The sequence below is a fragment of the Pyxicephalus adspersus genome, chromosome 8 (assembly GCF_032062135.1).
Source record: "Pyxicephalus adspersus chromosome 8, UCB_Pads_2.0, whole genome shotgun sequence".
Lineage (NCBI taxonomy): Eukaryota > Metazoa > Chordata > Amphibia > Anura > Pyxicephalidae > Pyxicephalus > Pyxicephalus adspersus.
The window spans coordinates 50,858,682-50,881,855 of NC_092865.1; the positions used below are offsets into that span (position 1 = coordinate 50,858,682).

The 23,174-nt window shown below is 37.9% G+C and overlaps 1 protein-coding gene across 4 annotated transcripts; it reads right to left on the bottom strand.

Annotated features, from left to right (window-relative positions):
* Nucleotides 1-1,330: 1,330 nt before the first annotated feature.
* On the bottom strand, nucleotides 1,331-22,586 carry GATA2 (GATA binding protein 2). Of its 4 annotated transcripts, none has more exons than XM_072420555.1 (6): nucleotides 22,273-22,586; nucleotides 11,967-12,342; nucleotides 10,328-10,876; nucleotides 8,368-8,546; nucleotides 4,764-4,889; nucleotides 1,331-3,498 (listed from the first exon to the last, which is right to left on the bottom strand). In XM_072420555.1, the coding sequence occupies exons 2-6, from the start codon at nucleotides 12,193-12,195 to the stop codon at nucleotides 3,199-3,201; spliced, it is 1,383 nt and encodes a 460-aa protein (XP_072276656.1). In that variant the 5' UTR covers nucleotides 12,196-12,342; nucleotides 22,273-22,586; the 3' UTR covers nucleotides 1,331-3,198. The 4 variants fall into 4 exon arrangements, with proteins under 4 accessions (XP_072276656.1, XP_072276655.1, XP_072276657.1 ...); XM_072420554.1 differs by lacking the exon at nucleotides 22,273-22,586 and adding an exon at nucleotides 20,768-21,025; XM_072420556.1 differs by lacking the exon at nucleotides 22,273-22,586 and adding an exon at nucleotides 13,622-13,943 and having other exon boundaries at nucleotides 8,368-8,513.
* Nucleotides 22,587-23,174: the final 588 nt, after the last annotated feature.

Here is a 23,174-nt window from a genome sequence, read left to right on the forward strand (position 1 = left end):
TAATTGTCTCAGCATTTTTAATAGGCCTTTTCTCTTTACAAGTGAAGTGTGCAGCAGTTTGCTGGTCACTCCTTCTAATCTTTAAAATGCACTAAAAGCAAGATTACTTTGCTGGACCAAAACATTGTCAGATTTTTATGAGACTTTTTTTCTACCCCTATAACCTTCAAGGAAAGTCTAAAGAAACATTAAAATGCTTTTATTGAACACATTTTTAGTGTTTCATTTTTTTAACTATAAGTAAGGTATGTAAGGAGATCTTAGAACTGGTAGAATGTGTTAACATTAACATTCCCCAAAAATAGATATGCAGACTTGACTGTACATGCAATGCAAGGATCTTTTTTTTGTATGCAAGTGAGAACGTCAGACATATATATAAAAAAAAGTATTATTATTCCAAAAATATTTAAAAAATCAATCAAAATCAGGTTATTCCTTATATATGATATCCAAAAACATGGGGTTAGGTTAATCAGCTTTCCCCCAAATTAGCCTCAGACTGTGTTAGAGACATATGACTATGGTAGGGACATTAGATTGTGAGCTCCTTTGAGGGACAGGTAGTGACATGACATGGACCTTGTACAGCGGCGTTACATGACGGTGCTATATAAATAAAAGATAATAATAGTAACAATATGCTGGAACAGGTGTCAAAATTAAAATTGGCAGCATTAAAAAAATAATCATATACAGTCATTTGTCTGTTGTATAGACCAATATTGGAGTTGCAGAATTGTTTACATCTCCATTGGCTTTAGGGTCCATGGGCCATATATCCAAATAGAACTTCTTTATAAATATACATATATATATATATATATATATATATATATATATATATATACACATATACATATATGTGCAAAGCTATTTTTATAAAACATTGACTTTATTTGTAAAGCACTGACGTGTATTTGTAAAGCGCTGCGTAATATGTTGGCGCTATATAAATACTGGCTAATAATAATACATCAACAAAGTTATGTCAGTTGTATTCTGACAAAGTCCAATAAGTCAAAAGAAAAAATAATATTTCATAATCTATTATAAGTTAAAAATAATACTGAAATCTTAGCTCAGCTTCCTGGCTATATTTAATTATTTATTTAATAAATTATTTCAAGAGAACCTAAAAATGTAGCCTACTTCAATATAAATAAAATATTTAAAATATATATTTTAATATATAAATCCCAACCCCGATCCAGAATCCTCGATCCACGCTTCGTTAATTTGGAATTTAACTTCTCTTCCTTTGCCATTAAAATATAGGATTTCTTATGTTAAAAATAATAAATGTTAAAAAAAAACTTAGGAGACCAGATTGCACAAAAAAGTTTCTTTTATTTTTAGTATTCACCTTCATTGAATGGGAGGATAGCATACACTTTTTACAGACAATATATAAACATGGTGTACAGAATCAACAATAACTTAAGATCACTAATTAAAACAATGTAAAAAAAAATACTGTATAATTTTATGCGGCTACCGATACAAAATAATTTATTTCTGGGCCCCAGATATAAACTGCAGGCTGGCAAGATATTGCACTATTCAGTTCTTGTATCAGTAATATTTTCCTGTACCCCACCCGCCCCTTAAAAATAATAAAAAAACGGGTACAAAATAATGTACAGCTTGTACCATTAGGAATTAACCCTCAGCCAGATGATCAGAGTTCCTGAAGAATTTTCTGGCTTTTAAGAGTTTAAAGAAATTTTTCTGGACCACATTTTATTATTGGGCCTCAGAAAGCATATTTTTTTCTGATCAACCGTCACATGTAGCTCAACTAAGCCTGTCCCATCTACTTTTTCTCATCTGAGTTGGCCCCTAAAGACGTTATTTAATGAAATGACTGCAATTTATATTTGTTTAATATAATTGCCAAGCCTGGAATGTTTATTACAAAAATGTTTATTTTTATTTTTGTACATCTGCCATTAGATACATGATTTATTTCACTGTCTATAGCTATATTTTGTTTTCCTCCACCCAGGTTTGCTCTCTTTATTTAAATAATATATACATAATGACATTATATTAAGTTGTTAACAGTAGAATGCTTGGGAAAAGGGGAGAAGCGTTTAATACGTTAACACGGTCACATTATTACATTTTTTAAACAAAACATTTGGTCTTTGGTGATCATACATGTTTTCAGTTACATGCCATGTGAAGGTTTTTCAGCACTGGCGCCATATAATGCCAGAATTCTTTTATGCCAACTGCTTGGAGCGCCACAGGCTTGGCTAGCAAAAATTTGGTTTTTACAATGACAGTAAAAGCGTTCCAGATTTCATCTTGCTCACCCAAAGAGCTGACAAAGAAGCTATCTTGGTTTTGAGACTTTTTTATTTTTAGATTTGAAGAAAGCACATTTTAAGACAACCCGGTATATACTATCAAAGAATGTTGGGAAACAAAGCCAATGAGCATCTGAAAATATAAAGCCTCAAAACCTTAAACCAGGTGCAATCACTTAAAAAGAACCACATTAAATAATTTTCAATGTTTGCTTTCATGGTCTTTTATTCCAAGACCTTTTTATCGGCGGCCTTCCAGGAGCAGAAGGGGTTAAACTCAGTTCAAGCATGTTGTGGTGGTCTAGTCCAAAAAAGATGGCAACACACAAAAAAAAATTGTATAAAGCTTAAAGGCCAGAGGACCTCGGGACAAGGCCAGAGACGGGAATGGAAAAAAATCAGGAGCAAAAAATAAATATTTTTTTTATCCTTTAAAATTAAGCATTATAATTTTAATATTTTTTAATATATAAAGTTGTCCATTTGAAATGAGTCTGCAGTACAAATCCAGCATCATCTATCACTGGGTCCTTTTCACCCACAAGAGACGGTTAACATATTTACAATATTCACAGTAATAATAAAAAACAAAAAAAACACAAAAAGATAAAAGCCCGCTATGTCCACCTTTTTTTTTACCTTCACTGTGAGTTGGTCAGTGGAAAACAGATTATTCCTTTTTTTTTTTTTAATTTCCAGTCCAGAGGGAGGAAAGTGCTTATCTAGTCCCACCAAAAAGGTCCTGTTCGAGTCCAGTGTGAAGGCCTATCTGATGCAACAGACAAGGTGCAAGCCACTTCTCCATTGTCTTCTTGGAGGACTTGGGCGCCAAAATCCAGGCAATGCCCACATGCTCGAGTACAAGTCTGAAAGGTCTCTATTTTTATCCCATTGCTGTTACCATGCTGGATGGGTGTGGGTGCCCAAAGGACAGACTAGAGGAAGGGTGGATAGGGGTCGGCGTCTGCAAGATGTGGCTGGAGTGGCTGAATGGAGGCAAGTGGCCCATGGGCCCCATGTGACTGGCCAGGGCAGCCGCGCTGAAAGGAGAAGACTTTTCTTGCATGCACTTGGAAAGTTCCTCAAAACACTCTGAGCCTTTCTTGTTTTTCTTGGACTTGTTGGACATTTTCCTATTCCTGGTCTGAATTCCTTCCTTTTTCATGGTTAGGGGCCTATTCACCTGTAACAAAATACAAGAACATCATGCACTGGCTAATCTAAACCATGTTAGGAGCATGTGAATCCCCTGCAGAACTCATGTCAGAAATGTTTTCTGAAAGGGCAATACATAGAATAAACATTGCTAAGGCAGACAAGCATACGGCTACATTTTTTGTTAAACTATCATGACCTACGTTATACTTGTCGAGTGACAACCTGTACATTGTGTGGCATTTATGGTTTTCTCTTTGGGCTTACATATATTACACACTGAGTTAATGATTAATACTTCTCACTTGTGATCTGTCACTTTATGCTACTGAGCTACTGGTGTCACATACACATGGTGGCCATTCCCTTATTTAAACCTTTATCTGTTCTCCAGGAAAAGGTAACACAGTAAAGTCTACAATAAACATTAGATTACCATAGAAAGGGCTCATGCTATCTAAAAGCAACAGGTACTCTTTATATGTTTGTCCACCCTGATAGCTCACTGCTTGGCTACATTTATCCCCTATATTCCAAGAAAGTCATCCAAGAACTTGAATTCTCAGCGCCTTTATGATTGTTATCCAAGGGGCAGAAAAGGCTCTTCATTATACAGAATTTCAATGCCCCCCAATAACAGAAATATCGGCCCTTACTATTACCAACAATCATCTGCTCTAGCAACTGAAATTGTATCCATCTACTTAGCATTTACTCCTTCAGCTTGTAATTAGGTAATATGTGTTGTGCTACCATTGCATGTTAACACAATAATTATATTATTACAATGTTTAACTAAGAGCCTAAAAGGAAGGGGTCTGGGTGAATGTTTTTGTTTCTGTTTTTTTTTTCACATTTTCACACTATTCATTTTATGTGCATGCAATTTTATATTTTTTTTTAGCAGAACATAAAGCAGACTATTACGTATACAGTAGCTACAAATGCATTTCATTTTTTTAATGCTACAAATGAAAAATGTACATCATTTTTTTACTATGTCTTTGACAAAGACAGTTGTCAAAGGGTTAAATAATTAACTTTCAAGTTCCTTTCAACAAAGTGAAAGAGAAGAGGAGAATGTGTTATCATTGTTTGCCCATCTCCTTTTGGTGTCAAGGGGATGTAGAAGCCAAGCTAACTGCATTGTAAAGCCATATTGGATGTGGCATTGCTATGCTAGTGAATGGTGGGGGATATCCCCAGGGGAAACACCTAACAGAAACCAATCTCATTCAATTTCTACCAAGCCAAGCTCAGACACAACATTCAGGACTGGCCACGGCAACTTACATTGTGCAGCTTGTAGTACAATCCACAGGCGTTACACACTGGGTCTCCATTGGCATTGCGTCGCCATAAGGTCGTTGTGGTCGTCTGGCAGTTGGCGCAACAGGTACCTGCTCGTCTTGCTGCTGACTGTGGATAGATGGATCAATATTGGTTATTTGTGCCCATATTAGCAAAACAATTGCACATTTAATTAAGGAATTAATAGGACATAACGTAAAAAAGAAAATTTGTTGTTGTTTCATGCAACATATAAAATGCAGCTATGTGCCTTAGGGATTTTTATTATAAAGCCTGTTCCCTGAATTTAAGGAATGGACCCACAGAAAAACATACGCACACCTGTCAACACAGCACTCCGTAAGGCACAAGCGCCAACTGATATGTGCAGTTGAGCAAATAAATGCAGATGTATTTGGTAACATTTTATAGATACATTGGAGTGCCATTCAGAATAAATGACATGATGATACAAGAAAAGAAAACTTGTTTAATTTTTGATAAATGCCCTCTCCAAATATTGAACAAAAATGATCAATGTAAAAGAAAATTTTGGTTGATTATTTATCATTTGTGTTTCATAGATTAAAAATATTGTAACGTATATACTGAATTAGCTGAATTATTAATATCAAATTGTACCTATAAAGCACCAACATATTACGCAGCGCTGTACATTACATCAGGATGTATGCCTGTCTAGGATAGACTGATCAGGAAAATCCTTATAAACTCTAGGTAATAGGAACACCCAACTTCTGTAGTTAGAAGACTCAATCAGAGGTAAGTGCAGCCAGATCATTACACCCGGATGCTGAGAATACTTCTGATTGGTTGGTATTTGTTACTACACTTTGTGCACCATGTCTACCTTTCTTAAAAATCAAATGTTTGTTTTTCAGTAGCAACCAAATTCTCTCATCTCCAAAACATTCACTAAAATAAAAGGGCGATGTTTGCCAGTTGCCAAAACTAAGGCTAACCCTCCCCAGCACTTTCCGAACTTTCCTTCCATATCTAAAATATGACATTAAATTGTGATAGTGGTGGGGGGTTGTCTGCTAAGAAAGGATGTGCTTCATCATTTCAAAGTCCTTAATAATTTGTTTTTTCAAGCTTCTTAACAATGCCCCCACCAGGGATTCCAGTCTACTAAGCTTGAAAGTCAATTAGCCAGAGAAGAGCTGTTCTCCAGCAAGGTGACTCAGAGGAATTCCCCTTCCACATGAGCAAGTCCCATATATATCTGGAAGAATCCTAAATGCCACTTAGCTGTCTTCCACCCAGCACTGAAAGAGTTAACCCCTCCATCTTTGCCTTTGCAAGAAAACAGCAAAAAATTGCAATTATAATTTTTTAACCTCAGCAGCAATATTTGTAAAATATTGGATATTCCAAAACAGGCAGCCCAGCCTCCCCCAGGGTTTTTTTTCTTTTTTTATGTCCGGAAACAGAGGGCCTAGGTTTCCTTATCAGCCCAGTGCAGATATCCGGATAGGAAACTTGTAGCATGAGATCAGATGTTGCCATTACAACAAAGAGAAAAGGTTCTGAATACAAAGTGTAGGTGACTCCATGGAAAATGAATAGCTTAGAAAAAATCCATGGATTGTCTGAGTGGCGCAGAAATAAATGAGAGAAAAAAATCCTTCGCACAATTTGTAGACTACACAAGTGAAATGACTCCATGGCCTTTTCAGAAAGTCACATTAAGTTAGGGGTGGTTCCCTGATTTATGAGGCTGATAAAATGTTACTATTAGCTCAGAAGTTTGCAGTCAGCTCACTGCCGACTTTCTTCTTTTTTCCAAATGAAACAATTAAATCTTTGGGATTCTAATAGAGAAAAAAACATTTTAGAAGTTTGTGTCCAGCAGATCTGTAAGTGGTAAAGCTCAGAGCATGCTTGGACTTGTAGTTCCTTAACAAAAGTTATCATAGACAGCGATCTGATCAGATACAGTAATCCATAGCATGATGGTGACTTATTGCCCCTTGTTGCATTTAGGTATTTTAAAGGAGGGGGCTACGTTTTGCCCCCGGGTAATAAACTGTTTGGCCGTTTAATAGGTATTTGCCCTGGAGGGGAAGGGTTAAGTAGTTTGCCCCTGTTCTATGGCCAGAACAACAAACTTTTCGTGTTTCAGCTCCAGCAAAGGTCAGTCCAAGGCTGCAATGTAAAGACTGCTGTGTGTCACCAGCTGATGAATTAGAACAAACCTATGCAAGGCTTACTGAAAAACATACACATCAATCTTTCCAATGCTGAGAGCTGATCTGTGATAAATCCCCCTTAGGTCAATTACTGACATCAGATAGAACAGAGCAGAATCATCCTGAGATCTCCTATACTGGGCACATTGCCCCATAGAGCATTCTATATAAACTATCTGACTTGTATATATGGGATATACATAGATTGTCAGCTCTGCAGGCACATAGCACTATCAGGGCATAGCTACAATACAAGACTATCCCGATCCTATGCATACAATAAGACTTGTATAGACAAATAGACGCGTATCTACATGGATTGTCAGCTCTGCAGGCTCATACAATGCAAAATAAATGTATACAAAACAATTGTATAAACTCTGCAGACAGGTAGCTTCATCAGAGCATAGATACAAATCGAAAATAGAATCCCTGATCTATATACAATAAGACTCCTAGAAACTATTCAGATATCAGATACTATTCAGAGCATAAGTACAATACTAAAGAGTACTTCATACATTCTATGAGATTTATATAGACTTACTCCATAGATTATTAGCTCTGCAGGCAAGTAGCAAAGCCAGAGCTTGGGTACAATACAAAAAAAAAACATAATAACTTTTACAAATACTATTATAGACTATTCATCTACATAGATCTGCAGTCAAACATTTACACCCCACCACCTATACATGCAGACTGATCTGTAAAAAGTTCAGTAACTAGAACTGCTGTATGCTGGAAATCACAATATGTATAGGTTATTATAACCACTGTTACTGCACAGGCATTAATATTTAGGGAAATTGATATTACAAAGCTTTTATAAAGAAATCGCACACAACTGATTGTCTAAAGGAGTAAAGAACCTTCACTGAAACAATTGGGTGAATATTCAATTTTTTCATCCAATCACTTAAGTAGAATCTGCACCTTATCAATCATTTAAACTGAACACATTTTTGTTTAACATAATTGGATAATTCTATTGAATATTTACCAATTAGTTATTATTGTCAGTAAATCGGCCCTGACAGAAAAAGATTGTTAGCTTCGCTATTAAACAAGTACAGATGAATGTAGCCATTTAAATACAGTGATATCTGATATGTTATCATGACAGATTGTTAGCTCTGCAGCCACAGATTTAGAAGCTCATGCGTATATTAGCATTAAAGCAAGTTAGAAGATAGCCATATCCCAAGCCATTCTTTAAAATAGATTGCTAGCTTCGCAGACAAGATGCCCCCTGGACAAAATAAAGGGATTTCAGTGCTGTTTTTAACAGAAAGGAAAATTGTATTTTATAGTCTATTAATAATGAACATGTCACAGATAGATGACAGGACATGAATGAGCCCCTCTCCCCATGCCCAATGGCTGCCACCTACCAGTCGTCGTTTCGGTTTAATAAGTGGTCGGTTTTGACCGTTCATTTTGTGGTAGAGCCCGCAGGCGTTACAGAGGTAATGGCCGGTCCCGTCTCTCCTCCACAATGGGGTGGCTGTAGCTCCACAGTTCACACATTCTCTCCCTTCTAAATGGAAACACGAAGAAACCGGATTTCTTTCTTTAAAAACAAATTCACAATATTTTTGCACTGTCCTTCACAAACAAATAAAAAAGTCGCACACAGTACAGCAGAGACTTGTCTACACTGACCCTGCGACATTGTAGGAGCAACATTCACCTCTATGACATATAAACTACACACATTTCATTAGATCGAAAACACCCTATAACATGCAAATGTGCCAAAATAATTAAACATTGTCCTGAAATATTCATGTAACCATTGCTATTAAATAACATTTATTATTACACTGTGCAAAAGTGAAAGTGACAAAACAAATTCATCTGATTTAGAAAGGGATGAATGTGATTTTGCAAGCCCTGTGCCTGTGAGATACAATCTGGACTTGTGTTTGATTTTTATTTATGCAAAAATAAAATAATAATGTGATATTGCTGTAGAAAATGATGTTTGATCTGGAAGTATTCAGCAATGCTGATTGTATTTCAGTGGAGGAATTTTGGAGGCAGAATTGTACAGACAAGCAAGTGTCCACCCTGTGTCTTGATCTGGAAGCAGGAAGCAGGGCTGGAGGGTTTATATTTCTACAAAAACAATCAGTCATGATTTTTTCTCTTTTTTATGTTTATGCATTAGTGATTTTTTACACGCAGGATTTTGTGTAAACTGCAGGCGATGCAAATATTGATAAATCTAAACAGGGCTTAATTAAAAAAAATCACTGAGTATATTTATCATATACAAATATACCTTAAAATGACCTTTAAAAATATACATTATATTTTCAAAAGATGCAAAAAAAATTTAATTTGAAATTAATTATTTTCACTTTTGCCCTAATAATGTAAGTTCATTATATTAAAATGTGATTAGAATTGGTCGTTTTGGTACCTATATTTCCAGCAATTTTTAGGTTTGAGTTTATAATGCCAATGAAGACCTACAAGCTCTGCATTTGGGTTCATTTCACATGATATTTTGCACATTATAAATTGTGAATATTTAGTTGTTATACAATCCTATAAAAAAACTAATTAATGTTCATTTCTTTTATAGACTTGATTGGATAATTACTATAAAATTGTGAAGATTCCTAAAATCTATATATAAATATATTATTCTTAATATATATATATTGCTGCTTTAGTACTTGTTGCTTTAGTACAGATGGCTGAGGTTAGCAGAAATTCATGTATATTCATGAAGACACATTGGGAAGTCTGGTTCTGTAGCCCTACAGGTACAGTGTAATAATAATGTCATATTTAATCTATTACCCCAACCCTGCAGCTACACTCACCCACCCAGGTTCTAAGGGCATGATGTCATAAAAATACAGTATATCCACTTCAACAAGGCTGATTTCAGAATTAAAAAAAAACAGTAAACATTCACTTAATGTAAATAGAAAATTCTGCACGATAGGATGACACATTTTTGTGAACATTTTCACCACCTATAATTTACATTTGGTTGGGTTCATGTTTAAGCAATACATGTAACTTGATGGGGGGTGTATAGGCAGGTAAGTGTGCATGGGGCAGTGATGTGTACACAAGTTAATATACTAATTAGATGAGTAAATATATATAGATTGTACAGTGGAAAAGTATATGGGTTATTGATTTGGCTCATCACAAGTATATAAAATGTAGAAGTGTAGAGGTGATTGGCTAATTTATTTTTATTGGATTGTATGGGGTGGTTGGTCAGGTGTTGGTTTATGTATGAATAAAGGAATGAATGCTTTGACATGTATATATATTTTTTTAGATATGTTATTGGTCCTCTAATGATTACTAGACCAGGGATCTCACCTGAACACGATCTGCTTTTGCTCCTCTGTTTTGGGGTGAAGCTGGAAGCTGGTCCACCCAGCAGGCTGCCAGGGTGGAAAAGACCGCTGCTGTAGTCATGAGCTGCAGGTACATAGGATGGGTAGGTTGGGATAGGGTGGTGAGTGGATGATTGGGCGCCCATTGGTGCCAGGCTGCTCCTCAGGGGACTGCCCCCCTCCATCTTCATCCCCTCAGATAGGGATACCTGGTATTTGATACTGTCCTTATCTTCAGCCCTGGAGGTGGGGGAGGCTGCGCTGCCAGGGTCGGGGGACACATCCTTGGGTGGGGTAGGGGGGAAACCGAACAGGTGAGGGCTGGAGTGGGAGGAAGATGGGGCACCTGAAGAGCCTCCGCCTGGATACAGAGAGCCGCCAGTGGGGTGCAGAGGGGTCTTGGCAAATGGGCTGACCGTCCAGGGGTTGTGATGATGGGCAGCAGTCAGGGCCGACTTGCCACTTTCCAGCCAAGGAAGTCCAGGGCTGTGCAGAATGTGTGGCCGGCACATCTGGCTGCCAGTCAGGCGAGCTGTGGGCACAGGACATGGGCATTAATTATGGCATCCAAATATCCAACTTATACTGCATTTATACAAATAAATCATACAGAAAAAAATCAAATGTTACTATATTACAATGTTTAAATCATTGTGTGATGATTGTATCCTCCAGAACAAACTCAGTGCCAACATAAGGTAAATGCATGTCTGGCAGCTACTGTTCACACACCTAACATACACAAATGTCATATACACATGCTTGCGATAATACAGAAATATTGTTCTATATAATGTGAATGTAGGAAATGTCATATGATCTGATATCTACAAAAACACCATTAACCCCTACAAATGCAGGGCACAGAATGCTATCACGTGACCTGCAATGTACATTATAAATCTTCATTTACACAATTAATCCATTTATTTAGCACATAGAAGGCTGAATTATTTTTTAAAAAAGCAATCAATCTAAATGCATAAATGTATCAAATTTAAACACACGATTAGGCGTCAATAGATAAATATTTTTACACTACATTTACACAGCTTTCGCCCAAGATTGACATTTTGTTACATTGTAATTGTAGTCAGCTGGTGAAATGTGTGTGAACGTTGTGCGAATTAACATCGATAGATGAAAATAGTCTCCAGGCATATGTAATAGAGAAAATACTAACAAGCAATTAGCTAGAGGATCACTGCTGAAGAACAAAGTGCGGTAAGTACTAAATAGGGCCTTGTTAGCTAAATGCGGCGTTACAAATTCGGTGCCAGGAACCGCATTTCATTTTTAGAGAACTCTTTCTTATTTCATATTTCTAGGTCTAGTTCCACTTCCTTTTTTATAGTGCAGCTCGAACCCTCCTTTACTTATCTTTATGATCTATTCTTCATTGTGTAAGGAGCTGTGTAATGGACACTTTTTTGGGTTTCCTAAATACTCTCAGCTAAGAATATAATCATTGTGTAATGCCTAGATGCCACATATGCCCATCTATCATATATCAGACTCTGGTACAGAGTCAAGGATCACTGCCATTCTGAACAAGGAAGTGTATCGAGCACACACAGCCAGTGTATATAGCGCACACATATACAGAAGCAGAGGGGTCTTACCGTGAGCCTGGCTGTAGGAGACCCTTGCCCTGGCATGGGCAGAGTTGGCATAGTAAGGATTTCCTTGTGAATCCAGATGGTTGAAAAACACATCCACCTCATCAGGAGGCAGCAGCTGGGCTGGCTCCATGTAGTTGTGTGCCAGTCCGGGGTGATGGCTCTCTGGGTGCTGCCCATTGAGAACAGCATGATGTGCCATCCAGCGAGGTTGGTCGGTGGCCACCTCCATTCTATGTTCCTCACTTCCAAATATACCCAAAAGTCCGTGGGCCCTTGGATTATGTATAATGACTTCTTATTATTTCAGGCACTGAAGTCTGAAACCGAAAGTGAATTCCTCCTAATTCCTGGGAACCTGCAGATCAACCAAGATCACCTGGAGAAGAAGAATAGAAAGATGGTTACCACCAAATCCCCGAACATAAACCTGCCACTACAAATATCACATCCAGAGCCCCAAACTCATTCCATGCTTTGTACCAATAATATAAGACAACACAGCAGTGTGAACTTGTGCAATACAGAGCTGAAAAATATTATAAAGATACTTTGTATATTATGATACAATTAATATTATACCAGTGACACCATACCGATGTGATACTTTGTACTGTGCAATATCCTAATAATATTAATATATAGAAACCTAAGTAGTACTAGAACATATTGCTGATAATATATCACAATGACAGAAGTAATAGATACTTTGTTTACCTACAATTCTGCTTTTCGTTATACTACTACATTGACATCGGAAAGGTATTATAGATTCTTTGTATCATTATACGGCTAATTATACATTACATGGACATCATAACTGTACAGATACTTTGTATCACTTCAATACTGCCAATATATTATCTAGGCACCATGAATTAATAGACACAATACTAATATATTACAAAGACACCATAGTAGTTTATGATACTTTGTATTAATACAATAATGCAAACAATATATTACAAATATCATAAGACACGTTATATCACTATCCTGGTCCTAATAATAATAAATATAAAGTATATAATAAAAAGACATCGATAATATGTATCACTACAACTGCAAATAATATATAAAAACTATAACAGCTGTTTTCTATAATACTGCAAATCACCTAACACACAGGCAGCACAATAAGGTATAAATATAACAAATCTCCTAATAATAATATTACATAAACACCATAATAATACATAACTAAGCCGACAATACATCAAGCAGAAGTGATCAGGAATACATCGTCTCTCCATTAAGACATCGCTCTGTGCGATCAGTCTTACCCAGCGAATGCACTGGATTTAAGAAGTGAAAGTTACTAAATATTCGCATCAAATGCAGCTGAGCATCTAATAACATACATTCCATAAAATGTCCCGGGTATTAATAATAATGATCATCGCTCCTATAGGATTGTACATGGAGTCACTGATACTTTGTACAAGGCGGTAGAGCTACCAAGGAATTAAAGGGCTACCTATAGCGCCCCGTATGCAGTAGCGGAGTACAGATGCCAGGGTTATTGATACAGCAAGGACACTTTGTAAATAAAAGACAATTAATGTGCAGGGCTCCATAGTGACTACATCCATGCTGGTAATGAGACATTGCAATGATAGCAATAAATAGAATGCAGCAGGCTGGCAGGGAGTACTTACAGCGGAATGTGCCTTATGATATCCCCTGAGAAGAATCGGTGGAGTGCAGTGTGTTCTCCAGCCAGGAGCAGCGAATGTTACTCAGATGGCAGCCTCTGTGCTTCTGGCCTCCCCTGGAACATCCCGCAGCATCCTATGTCAGCCCTGGCGCCAGCTGGACTCCCTTCACTAGACATGAACACAGCTAATAACCCCCGGCCAGCCAATCACAGCGCGCCCACAACCAAAGCCACGCTGCTATTGGTCACTCCCCTGAAAATCCACATTCCCTAATTCACTCCAAACATCTAAAGAGCCCAGGGGGAGGGGGGGTCATTACTGGAGGGGCTTCATTAGGGACTCCACTTAATGGGAGGGATGGTCTCTCCAACATTTACATACACTATGCATGCTGCAATGTTTATTGCACTGCTCTCTATCTACTCATTACGTACAATTATGCAGATTATCTATAGACCCATCACTGGGGATCTATCTGTCACGTATACAAATATGTGAATCAATTCTATCTATGACTGCTCACTTCACACCTCAGTCTTTATTTTACATTTGTGTGAATCACCTGCATGTTTATAGTATATTCCATCCCATCTATCATTTATACATGTATTATCTAGCAGTCCAACATAACAATCTGTACCAATAATAATTAGGTATTCAGTGTCACATACCACATATCTCTTATACTGTATGCTAGATCCTTATATCTGAGTACAAGGAGTATGATCCACCACTTATCTATACTGTAAGCCTTTATCCGAATGTAAGGGATATTATCTCTCCTGATATATAACAATCTGTTCCAGAGATACAAATGTGTTTAATGTTACACACCTATCTATTTTCACATTTATATATGTATGTATATACCCATCACACACACACACACACACACATATATATATATATATATATATATTCATATATATACTGTAAGCCTTTACCTGAGTGTAAGGGATATTATCTATCCTGATATATAACAATCTGTTCCAGAGATAAGAATGTATTTAATGTTACATACCTATCTAATACTGTATGTATATACATATCACACACACATACATATATATATTTATATACTGTAAGCCTTTAACTGAATGTAAGGGATATTAACTAATTATCTATCACTTATATATGTCTTTTTAGTCACTTATATAAAGCAATACCTTCGAGATCATTTTTTTTACATTAAACATATCTGTGTATTTTTTAATGACACTTTTATATACATCATTTACTATGTAATATATAATAATATAATAATATATAATGATATATGTAATTATCTATCTTTAGATATAGCGATTTACCTCAGAAATAAATATTTATTTAATGTTACATATATATCTCTGTTTGTACACAATATTATGTATCATCTCTATGACTAAATGGAGTATTATCTATCACTTATAGATCACTATCACTTGTATGTAACAACCTGTCTCGTTGCCAATGGTGTATTTAATGTGTAACACCTGTGTTTTTATAGTATATATTTTTGTATATCATCTTTACCATAATACCTGAGTACATGGAGTTTAATCTATAACTTTTATACATGTTTTATCTTTCATTTATACATACGATCTGTCTCAAAGGCAATAATGATTTTAATGTAACATACCTATCTCTCTTCATTTCAAATGTTTGTATTTCGTCTAAACGTTATGTCTATATCTGACTATATGAGTATTGCCTATTACTTATATATGTTCTATCACATATACATACCGATCTGTCTTAGAGGCAATGTTTCACACCCTTATCTCTTTATTACATATATATATATGATCTCCACGCTTGTATCTTATATCTTATCTATCACTAATGTTAAGTACATATCACTATATATTATCAGCAGCATAGTAACCTAAATCTATATAACTGTAATTATGTGACTATATATATATAGTTGTGTGTATCATTTATGCAACTGCATCTCCTACATAGTTATAGATACTCTCAGGGTTATCCCTGACTTATTTATTCGTGTATTTTACTTGTAAAGCCATATTCACATATCTGTTTATATACCCTTTATATGTAACTATCCTATAAACAGGTATGTTTCCAGTCCATTAACCTGTACTTTATCTATGTACCTATCTATCCATGACGAACCATCCAAAGTGAAAATATAAACTTATATAATTGTTTTAGTAATGATGAAAAAAGCATGGGAAATGCAATTGATAGATAGATAGATAGATAGATAGATAGATAGATAGATAGATAGATATGCAGTTTGTATTACAGCACTAAAAACACATAAAATACATTGGTTAAATTGCAGAGGATTTTCCTTAATCATCCATAAATTCAAGATTATCATTGTAAAAATCCATGCTTCTGTAAACTATAGATACCGTATATATTCTAAATTATTTACCTTTTTTGATAATTAGAATCCCACTTTGACATGAAATACCTATTTAAAAATATATAATAAATAATGAGCTAATTAGAGGTAAGCGATCCTTTGTTAGGACATATCCATTAGGACATCATACACATCCCCAATAGCTAATTCTGCAATGTTCCACTGTAGAATGTTGTGAATCAGAAAATGACACTTTGTATTCCATTGCCTAGGCCATAAGCGATGTGTAGTCACTGTATGTGGGTGTGAGATGTATAGATTAGCACATAAATGGTATAAAAAGGATACAAGCAAAGTCTAGCCAGATCCAAAACAAAGAACTATTAGACTATGTAAATGAAGGCTTTGTAGCGTAGCATTCCCTCCTCACTGCAAACACAATAACTAATTAAAACAAACCATGTTAATTCGCCCATTAGGACTGATGTGTTTGCAGGGATCGGGCAGTGAGGGGTTAATGGGAGCAGCTTATTGTCAGAGTCCTGGAGCCAGTGTACTGACCCAGGGCTTGGCTCAGGAATATCATCAATAAAGGGTGTGTATGGGGACAGATTGGGGGCTGGGAGACATGGACTGGGCCGGACTGGACCCTTTGATTGTGTGTTTTTCCAAAGAGTTGGAGGGGGTGGTGGATTTAAAGGGCTGAAAGTTAGTAATTAGGTAATAGGAGGCTGGCTTTTGATGCTGTCTCTCCTCTTTGCCAAAGCAGCCATCCAGACGCCTGGCCCCTGACGTCACCCTCTGCTACCAAATTCACAAGAAAATTAAAGGTTTTTCCCAATCATTCAGCTCAACTCTGGCAGCCAGTAGCAACCCTATATCATGGCTGCAGCCACTGCATCCCCCCTAATAAATCTGCTTAGCCCATGTTAACATCAAATACCCAAGAAAATGCCCTGTGATTTATTATTTTCATCCAGGATATTTATTTCAAGCTTCAGAATGGAAGTAATTGGTGCTGAATTGGTTGCTATGGGTTACCACAGCAGCACTGCTTTTTGCATGTAAGGCATGATTAGTACAGAGCCCAGATTTTCTCCTCCATGCTCACAAAAGCCACCGTTTAATGATTAACTAGCTAAAATGTCACATTCTATAATAAACAAACACAGCTACAACCTCCAGGAGTCGTAAAGGCAGCCTTGACAGTAGTAATTTAAATCACATTTTGCAGGAAAGGCTTTGCTATGCGGACATGTCAATCACAATACCCTGAGCCCCCCCCTCGTTGCTTTACTCCCCCTACCCCAAAAAAGTGCCAATTATATTCTTCAGCCTTTCTGAATGAGCCATCGATTAGGTTGACCTGGGAGATGACAAAATCTGCCAGCTTGAATTAAAGTTAGAAGAAATGCTGTGGCAATACATGTTGCTGGGACTTGTAGTACCAGTACAGCTGCCTGCGTCCTAAACCTTTGATCATGGACTGTGTTTTGCTTGGTGTGAGTGGCTTGGCATGCAGCGCAGCACCTCAGAGGTTAATTCCTAGTCCAGGCAGTAGGAAATGCAGCTAGAAAAGGATCTGTGTGCAGGGGAGGGAGGAAGAACAAGGGACACAGATCTTGCCTGTCCCTGCTCTCAAAAACTTTCTTCTCTTCCTTCTGACTGATCAGGACTTGTTGCTCATTCTCCTTCCCTGGCTGGGGACACAGCTGGGGGCCCATTTTGCCCTTTCTTCTAGACCCTGAATTGCCTTGTGTATGAGGGAGCCAACAACTGCTCAGGGAAAAGCCCTTCCATCGATGGAATTGCATGAAACACTGAATATAGGTGAGTGCTGCTCATTGCAACCGGGGGCAGAAGGGAAACCTGGGGCTCACGTATTATAAAAGATCCAAAGGACACTAAGGGGTATCCCCAACAACCCATTCCTGAAGGATGGACGATGAGAATGGATTTGGTGGCATGAGGATTGACAAGTCTAGGTTTATTGATCCAGTACTTTTACATTGGGGTGTTAATGGGGGTCAGATGGGGAGCTAATGGGAAAGGGGCGCAAATCAGTCACTGCGTGCAATGCATGAAAAACTGCTGGGGTGCTCTGATGGATGAATAATCGGGGGCAAGGGGGGGGGGGGGGTAAAACACCCCACTCTTATACAGAGCAACTCAACTCTCATTGCACTGCAAGGAACCTGGGGAGGCATAAGTACAGCTATACTGGGAATATGGACAGCTATACTGGGAATGTGCGGATCTATACTGGGAATATGGACAGCTATACTGGGAATGTGCGGATCTATACTGGGAGAATATGGACAGCTATACTGGGAATGTGCGGATCTATACTGGGAATATGGACAGCTATACTGGGAATGTGCGGATCTATACTGGGAATATGGACAACTATACTGGGAATGTGCAGATCTATACTGGGAATATGTAGTACTTTACTTGGAATTTTGACAGCTATACAGGGAATATATAGGACTATACTGGTAATCTGTACAGCTATACTGGCAATATGAAGATCTATACTGGAAATGTGCAAATCTTCACTGGGAATGTGTACAGCTGTATTGGGAATATGTACAGCTATACTTTGATAGTACACAGGTTTACTGTACTACTATACTGGGAATATATACATTTATACTGGTAGTGTGCACAACTATACTGGGAATATATACAGTTAATGGATCTGTCCCTGTTTGCACTTTGTTGCGCTGAGATGATGCGCCAATTATGTCTCAGTTTGTTCTCCAGTGATAATTAAATCACCCCCCCCCCCCTTCGCTGTCTTATTTAGTTTCTGTGGCCTCATGTGGACCCATTTGGGTTTCCTCCCTATTTTATAATCAGAACCACCTCAGTGTGACTGAAGAGCTGTGCAGATCTGTGACATCGGCCTGTCATCCAGCAATCTGTCACCCCCCAGCCCCGGAGTGTGCAGCCCATAGACACCCATGGCAACTCACCACCATATAGAGACCATATAACCCCCCAGGACCGACTAACCCGGACAGACATCGCCCGGCGATAATAATTCACCTTCTGCATACAATTTACAAAATGGCACTTTTTTTTCAAAAACTCAACTTTTTATCTGTAACTTATTCACATATTAAATGTAACTGAAAATAAACCGATTCATTGTGGAATTTTCAGTGTTTTTTTGTTCTTAATGACCTGCAAATTTTATATAAAATGTCTGAAAATGTAACTGCAAATTAAACGCAAACATCGCTTGAAAATTGGGACAATTTGTTTTGTGAGCCAGGGAACCTGTATCATATACTTGTATATAAATATATGTGTGTGTATATTGGGCATCCTGTGAAATTGCTTAAATTTTACAATTTTTTTATATTTTTATAATTTTTATATTTTAGGTAAATGGTAAAAAAAGCCACAGTCCTATAGTTTTTTTTAAACATGATTAGTTCCTTTACCACTGACTGCATCCTATTTATTAAAGTACATCAGTATTTCCCAAATATTAGCACATATTGAACGGTCGCACATCAGGATCTCTTGTATGTTGTAGTAAATCATATAAAGATTGTTTATTTCAGTGTCATTCCAGCTTGAGATAAACTCTGCAATAGATCGGCCGGGGATCGCCTGTGTGTACGGAACGTGTCAGTGGGCACAATAAAGTCACCATGGTCGGTGCCAGGTTGCTGTCAGTGCAGTGCCGGGCTGATAAGTCATGCTTGGATTACATGTTTAGATTGGAATTAATGCCATCGTGCTCCCATATCCTTAACCCCTGCACTGCCACTGCGGGACCGAGCCAGGTCCCTAATAGGATTGGGCATGAGAAGTGCAGGTAGAGATTAGAGGGGGTCCACGGGGCTCTCCCCTCCCTTCCCTACTAGGCTCAGATGGAAGAACCCCCCCCCCCCCAACAAATTCACTGGTTTATGTTGGTGAATAAAAAGTCGCATGCGACCTTCTGCCGCAGCAGGTGTGATGTAGTCTGAGAATCCGCATGGAGTATGATTGTCAGGGATGGGGAGATCCGTCTAGGTGTGGGGCAACTAGTTCACTATCCATCTATCCTGCAGCGACGTGATCTGAATCCAAGATCTCTCTCTCTATATATATATTCTTATATGTAATTATATATTCGCACATTCATCTCTTTTTCTCCGTATTTTTCTTTCTTCTCTAAAGTTTCGTTTAATCGATTATTATTGTGTTGAAAATGTATTCTCTCTCCCTTTCCCTCTCTGAATAGACAACTTTCTTTTTTCTTTTCCTTTTGCTTTCGTTCCCTTTATTATATCAAAGAATTGTTACATTTCCATCAATCTCTGTTTATAAATAATGTTCTTCTCTTTTCTCATTCTTGTGCACGATGTGCGAATATATAAGATCTTTATACATTCTGAGATGGCAGAACATGAAGAATGAAGCGTTAGATTATAAAATACACATTGTGTGTACTTAGAAGAAATGTTATGCCATGTCAGGTTTAGGCTGGTTGTGTGGGGAGAATGGGAACATAGGAGTTCATCAACAGATTGGGATCAATAAGGATTGCAAAAACCGGATCGCCTTTATTTAACACAATAAAAATTCGCTCATTAGTAAATTTAATTTGCAATCAAATGCGATGGCTCAGGAAAATGTCTGCACCAATCTGCTTGCCATCCCTGTGCACCCCACAATTCAAGGGCACCTAGATATGAAGATCACCAACACACACTATGAAATCCTGACTGTCAGCCACAAAACTACATAACCCAGCTCACTTCCAGCACAGGCCGGGTGTAAATCACTTATAAGATGCATGAGAAGAAGAGCAGCCATATACTTACATAGAGAACCCAGAGACCTGGAACCGGGGTGCCAACACAAGCGCAGCCAATGCAGCACACGGCCAGTCTGAGTGCCACCAACACATCTACAACACTACACTCAGTGCTGGCGTCATACATAACCCTACACAGCCTACACACACAGCCTTCCGGGTCCTCCTGCTTCTACCAGAGGAGGGGGTTTCTGACTTCTGCCCAAAATCTGCCAATGTTATTATAGTATAGTCAGTATAGTACATTACACACCTATTTACTGAAAGTGGCCATCAATGTTTGTTGATGTGGAGATGAAATGAATGTACTTAGTTCTTAGTTTTATGTATATATATATATATATATATATATATTTATTTATTTATTTATTTATTTATTTTCATTTTACTTTTTTGGTTATTTTTTGGTAATAGATATTTTGAATAAAAGTTTAAAAAGGGATTTACATCCTAATAATGAATTGACCATTTTGCATAACTCAGCAAAGAAAAGCTTAAGCCAAGGGTAGAAATAATGTCACCCATCTGCACCCCATCTATAGCGCAGCCATTTAATATCTGAGTGCTTTGATTTGCACAGATCTCCAATCCTATTCCATCCTCCGATCCTTCTCGCTGCTCATTTTTCCATTGTCGGTGGCGCATTGTGGAGGCTGCTATTGGCCTCCATTTCTCAGCCTTCTCCGGGCACAAATATTTACATATATGAGTGCAATGAGCAGATCAGATAAGGGCAGGTGAAAGCTGGAATTATGGAGATGAGAGATAAGACTCTTGTAGCTCATCAAGCTGGAAGAACACACTCAAGGCTTGGAGATGGATCAGTCTGCGCCCCAATATGTGCAGCTAAATCCCCTTTTTTATTCCTCAATGCGCCCAGCACCAGGGGCACGTGTGTGTCTGCTTGCCATGAGTCTAATGCCCAGTCAGGAGGGTGTCCTGCGGATCTCAGACCTGCACACAACAAATGGGGCTTAAAACATGCAAAGCTCCTCAAATCTCCTGCACGGGACTGGGCTGCGCCTACATAGCAGGTGCTGCTGAGGGGGAAAAAGACACCAAGGATTCCCATCACTTCAATGCACAGCCTGCCTATATATATATATATATATATATATATATATATATATACATATAATCATTTCTCATCTTTTGTATAGTAGTGTCATTGTTAATATTTGTGTGTCTGTATGTTTCTAATGTTCCTTCTTGTGTCTGCCTTGCACAGCTGTATCCTCACTCCCCATGTTCTTGGTGCTTGTAGTCTGCATTTCCTTGTCCTGGTAGCTGTGGCATCCCTGTCTTAGCATGTGTGGATTTTCTTCTGTATGTTGGCATGTTTGTATGATTTAGAGACATGTAGTGTCATTAGCACAGAACTGTCCATTGCACTGATTGCTGTGTGGAATAGAATATGGTCAGAATACAGATGTGTCAGATCTGCATGGAAGCAATATGAGTGGGTAGGTATGCACACCTAGAGCTGGATGGTGCATTGGGTGCTTCCCTTACCTGCTGTCCTCCTGGCACGGTTGGCATCTCCTGTTTGCAGTGGCACATGTGTAGAGGTGATGCTGATCTGGGTAGGCAGTACATAGACCAGTGTAGGGAGGATGCCAGTCTCTCTCCTTCTCTCTTCTATCTAGAATTGGCAGAAGAAATTTGCTTTTTTCCCTGCCTGTGTGAGTCGCACTCAGGGATGGCACAGAGACGCCTGTGTGTATTTATGTACATAATAAGGCCGCTCTGCCCCTAGCCCTCATTTGCATTGTTACAATATCTATACAAGCTCATCGCATTGTCTGCCTCTTGCACCTATTGTTACTGTTTGCTGTCACTGCCTACGCGACTTGACTTTGATATTTGCGCTGGATTGATATTATGGCAGCCAGGAGAGAGGCAGGACCTGAGCAAGAAGAGAGAGAGAGAGAAGGAGCAGCGCAGGCGCAAACACTACACCTGTTATCACCATAGGCGGATGACTACAAGTCCCAGCAGGAAATGGCATCCCTAATCTGAGATATATAGTCCACCAAGTGCAAAAGAGAAAAAGTGGAGGGTGATCCTTAGCAATCAGCAAGTAACTTACCCAATCTTGGATATTTAAAATACTTCTTAATAAACTTATTTAATGGGTTGCAATTAAAATATGACACATCGGTTACATATTATAGACATATAATACAATTGTACATATAATATAAATGTTAAGAAGGAGCAACAAATGGAAGAAAATATGTATTCAATAAATGGATGGGTGGATCTGTCAATCAATCAATCAATCAATCAATCCTATCCTGAAACATATCATCTGATCAACTATCAATTTATTTTCTTTCTTTCTCTCTTCTTTCTTTTTTTCCTTTTTCTTTCTTTCTTTCTTTCTTTCTTTCTTTCTTTCTTTCTTTCTTTCT

Excerpts from the sequence above, each read along its gene's own strand:
- GATA2 (XM_072420555.1), bottom strand. The coding sequence starts at position 12,195 with ATGGAGGTGGCCACCGACCAACCTCGCTGGATGGCACATCATGCTGTT. Across the intron at positions 10,877-11,966 it reads CTCCTACAGCCAGGCTCACG|CTCGCCTGACTGGCAGCCAG; the intron begins GTAAGACCCCTC and ends CTGTGCCCACAG. Across the intron at positions 8,547-10,327 it reads CAAAAGCAGATCGTGTTCAG|AAAGAAATCCGGTTTCTTCG; the intron begins GTGAGATCCCTG and ends TTGTTTTTAAAG.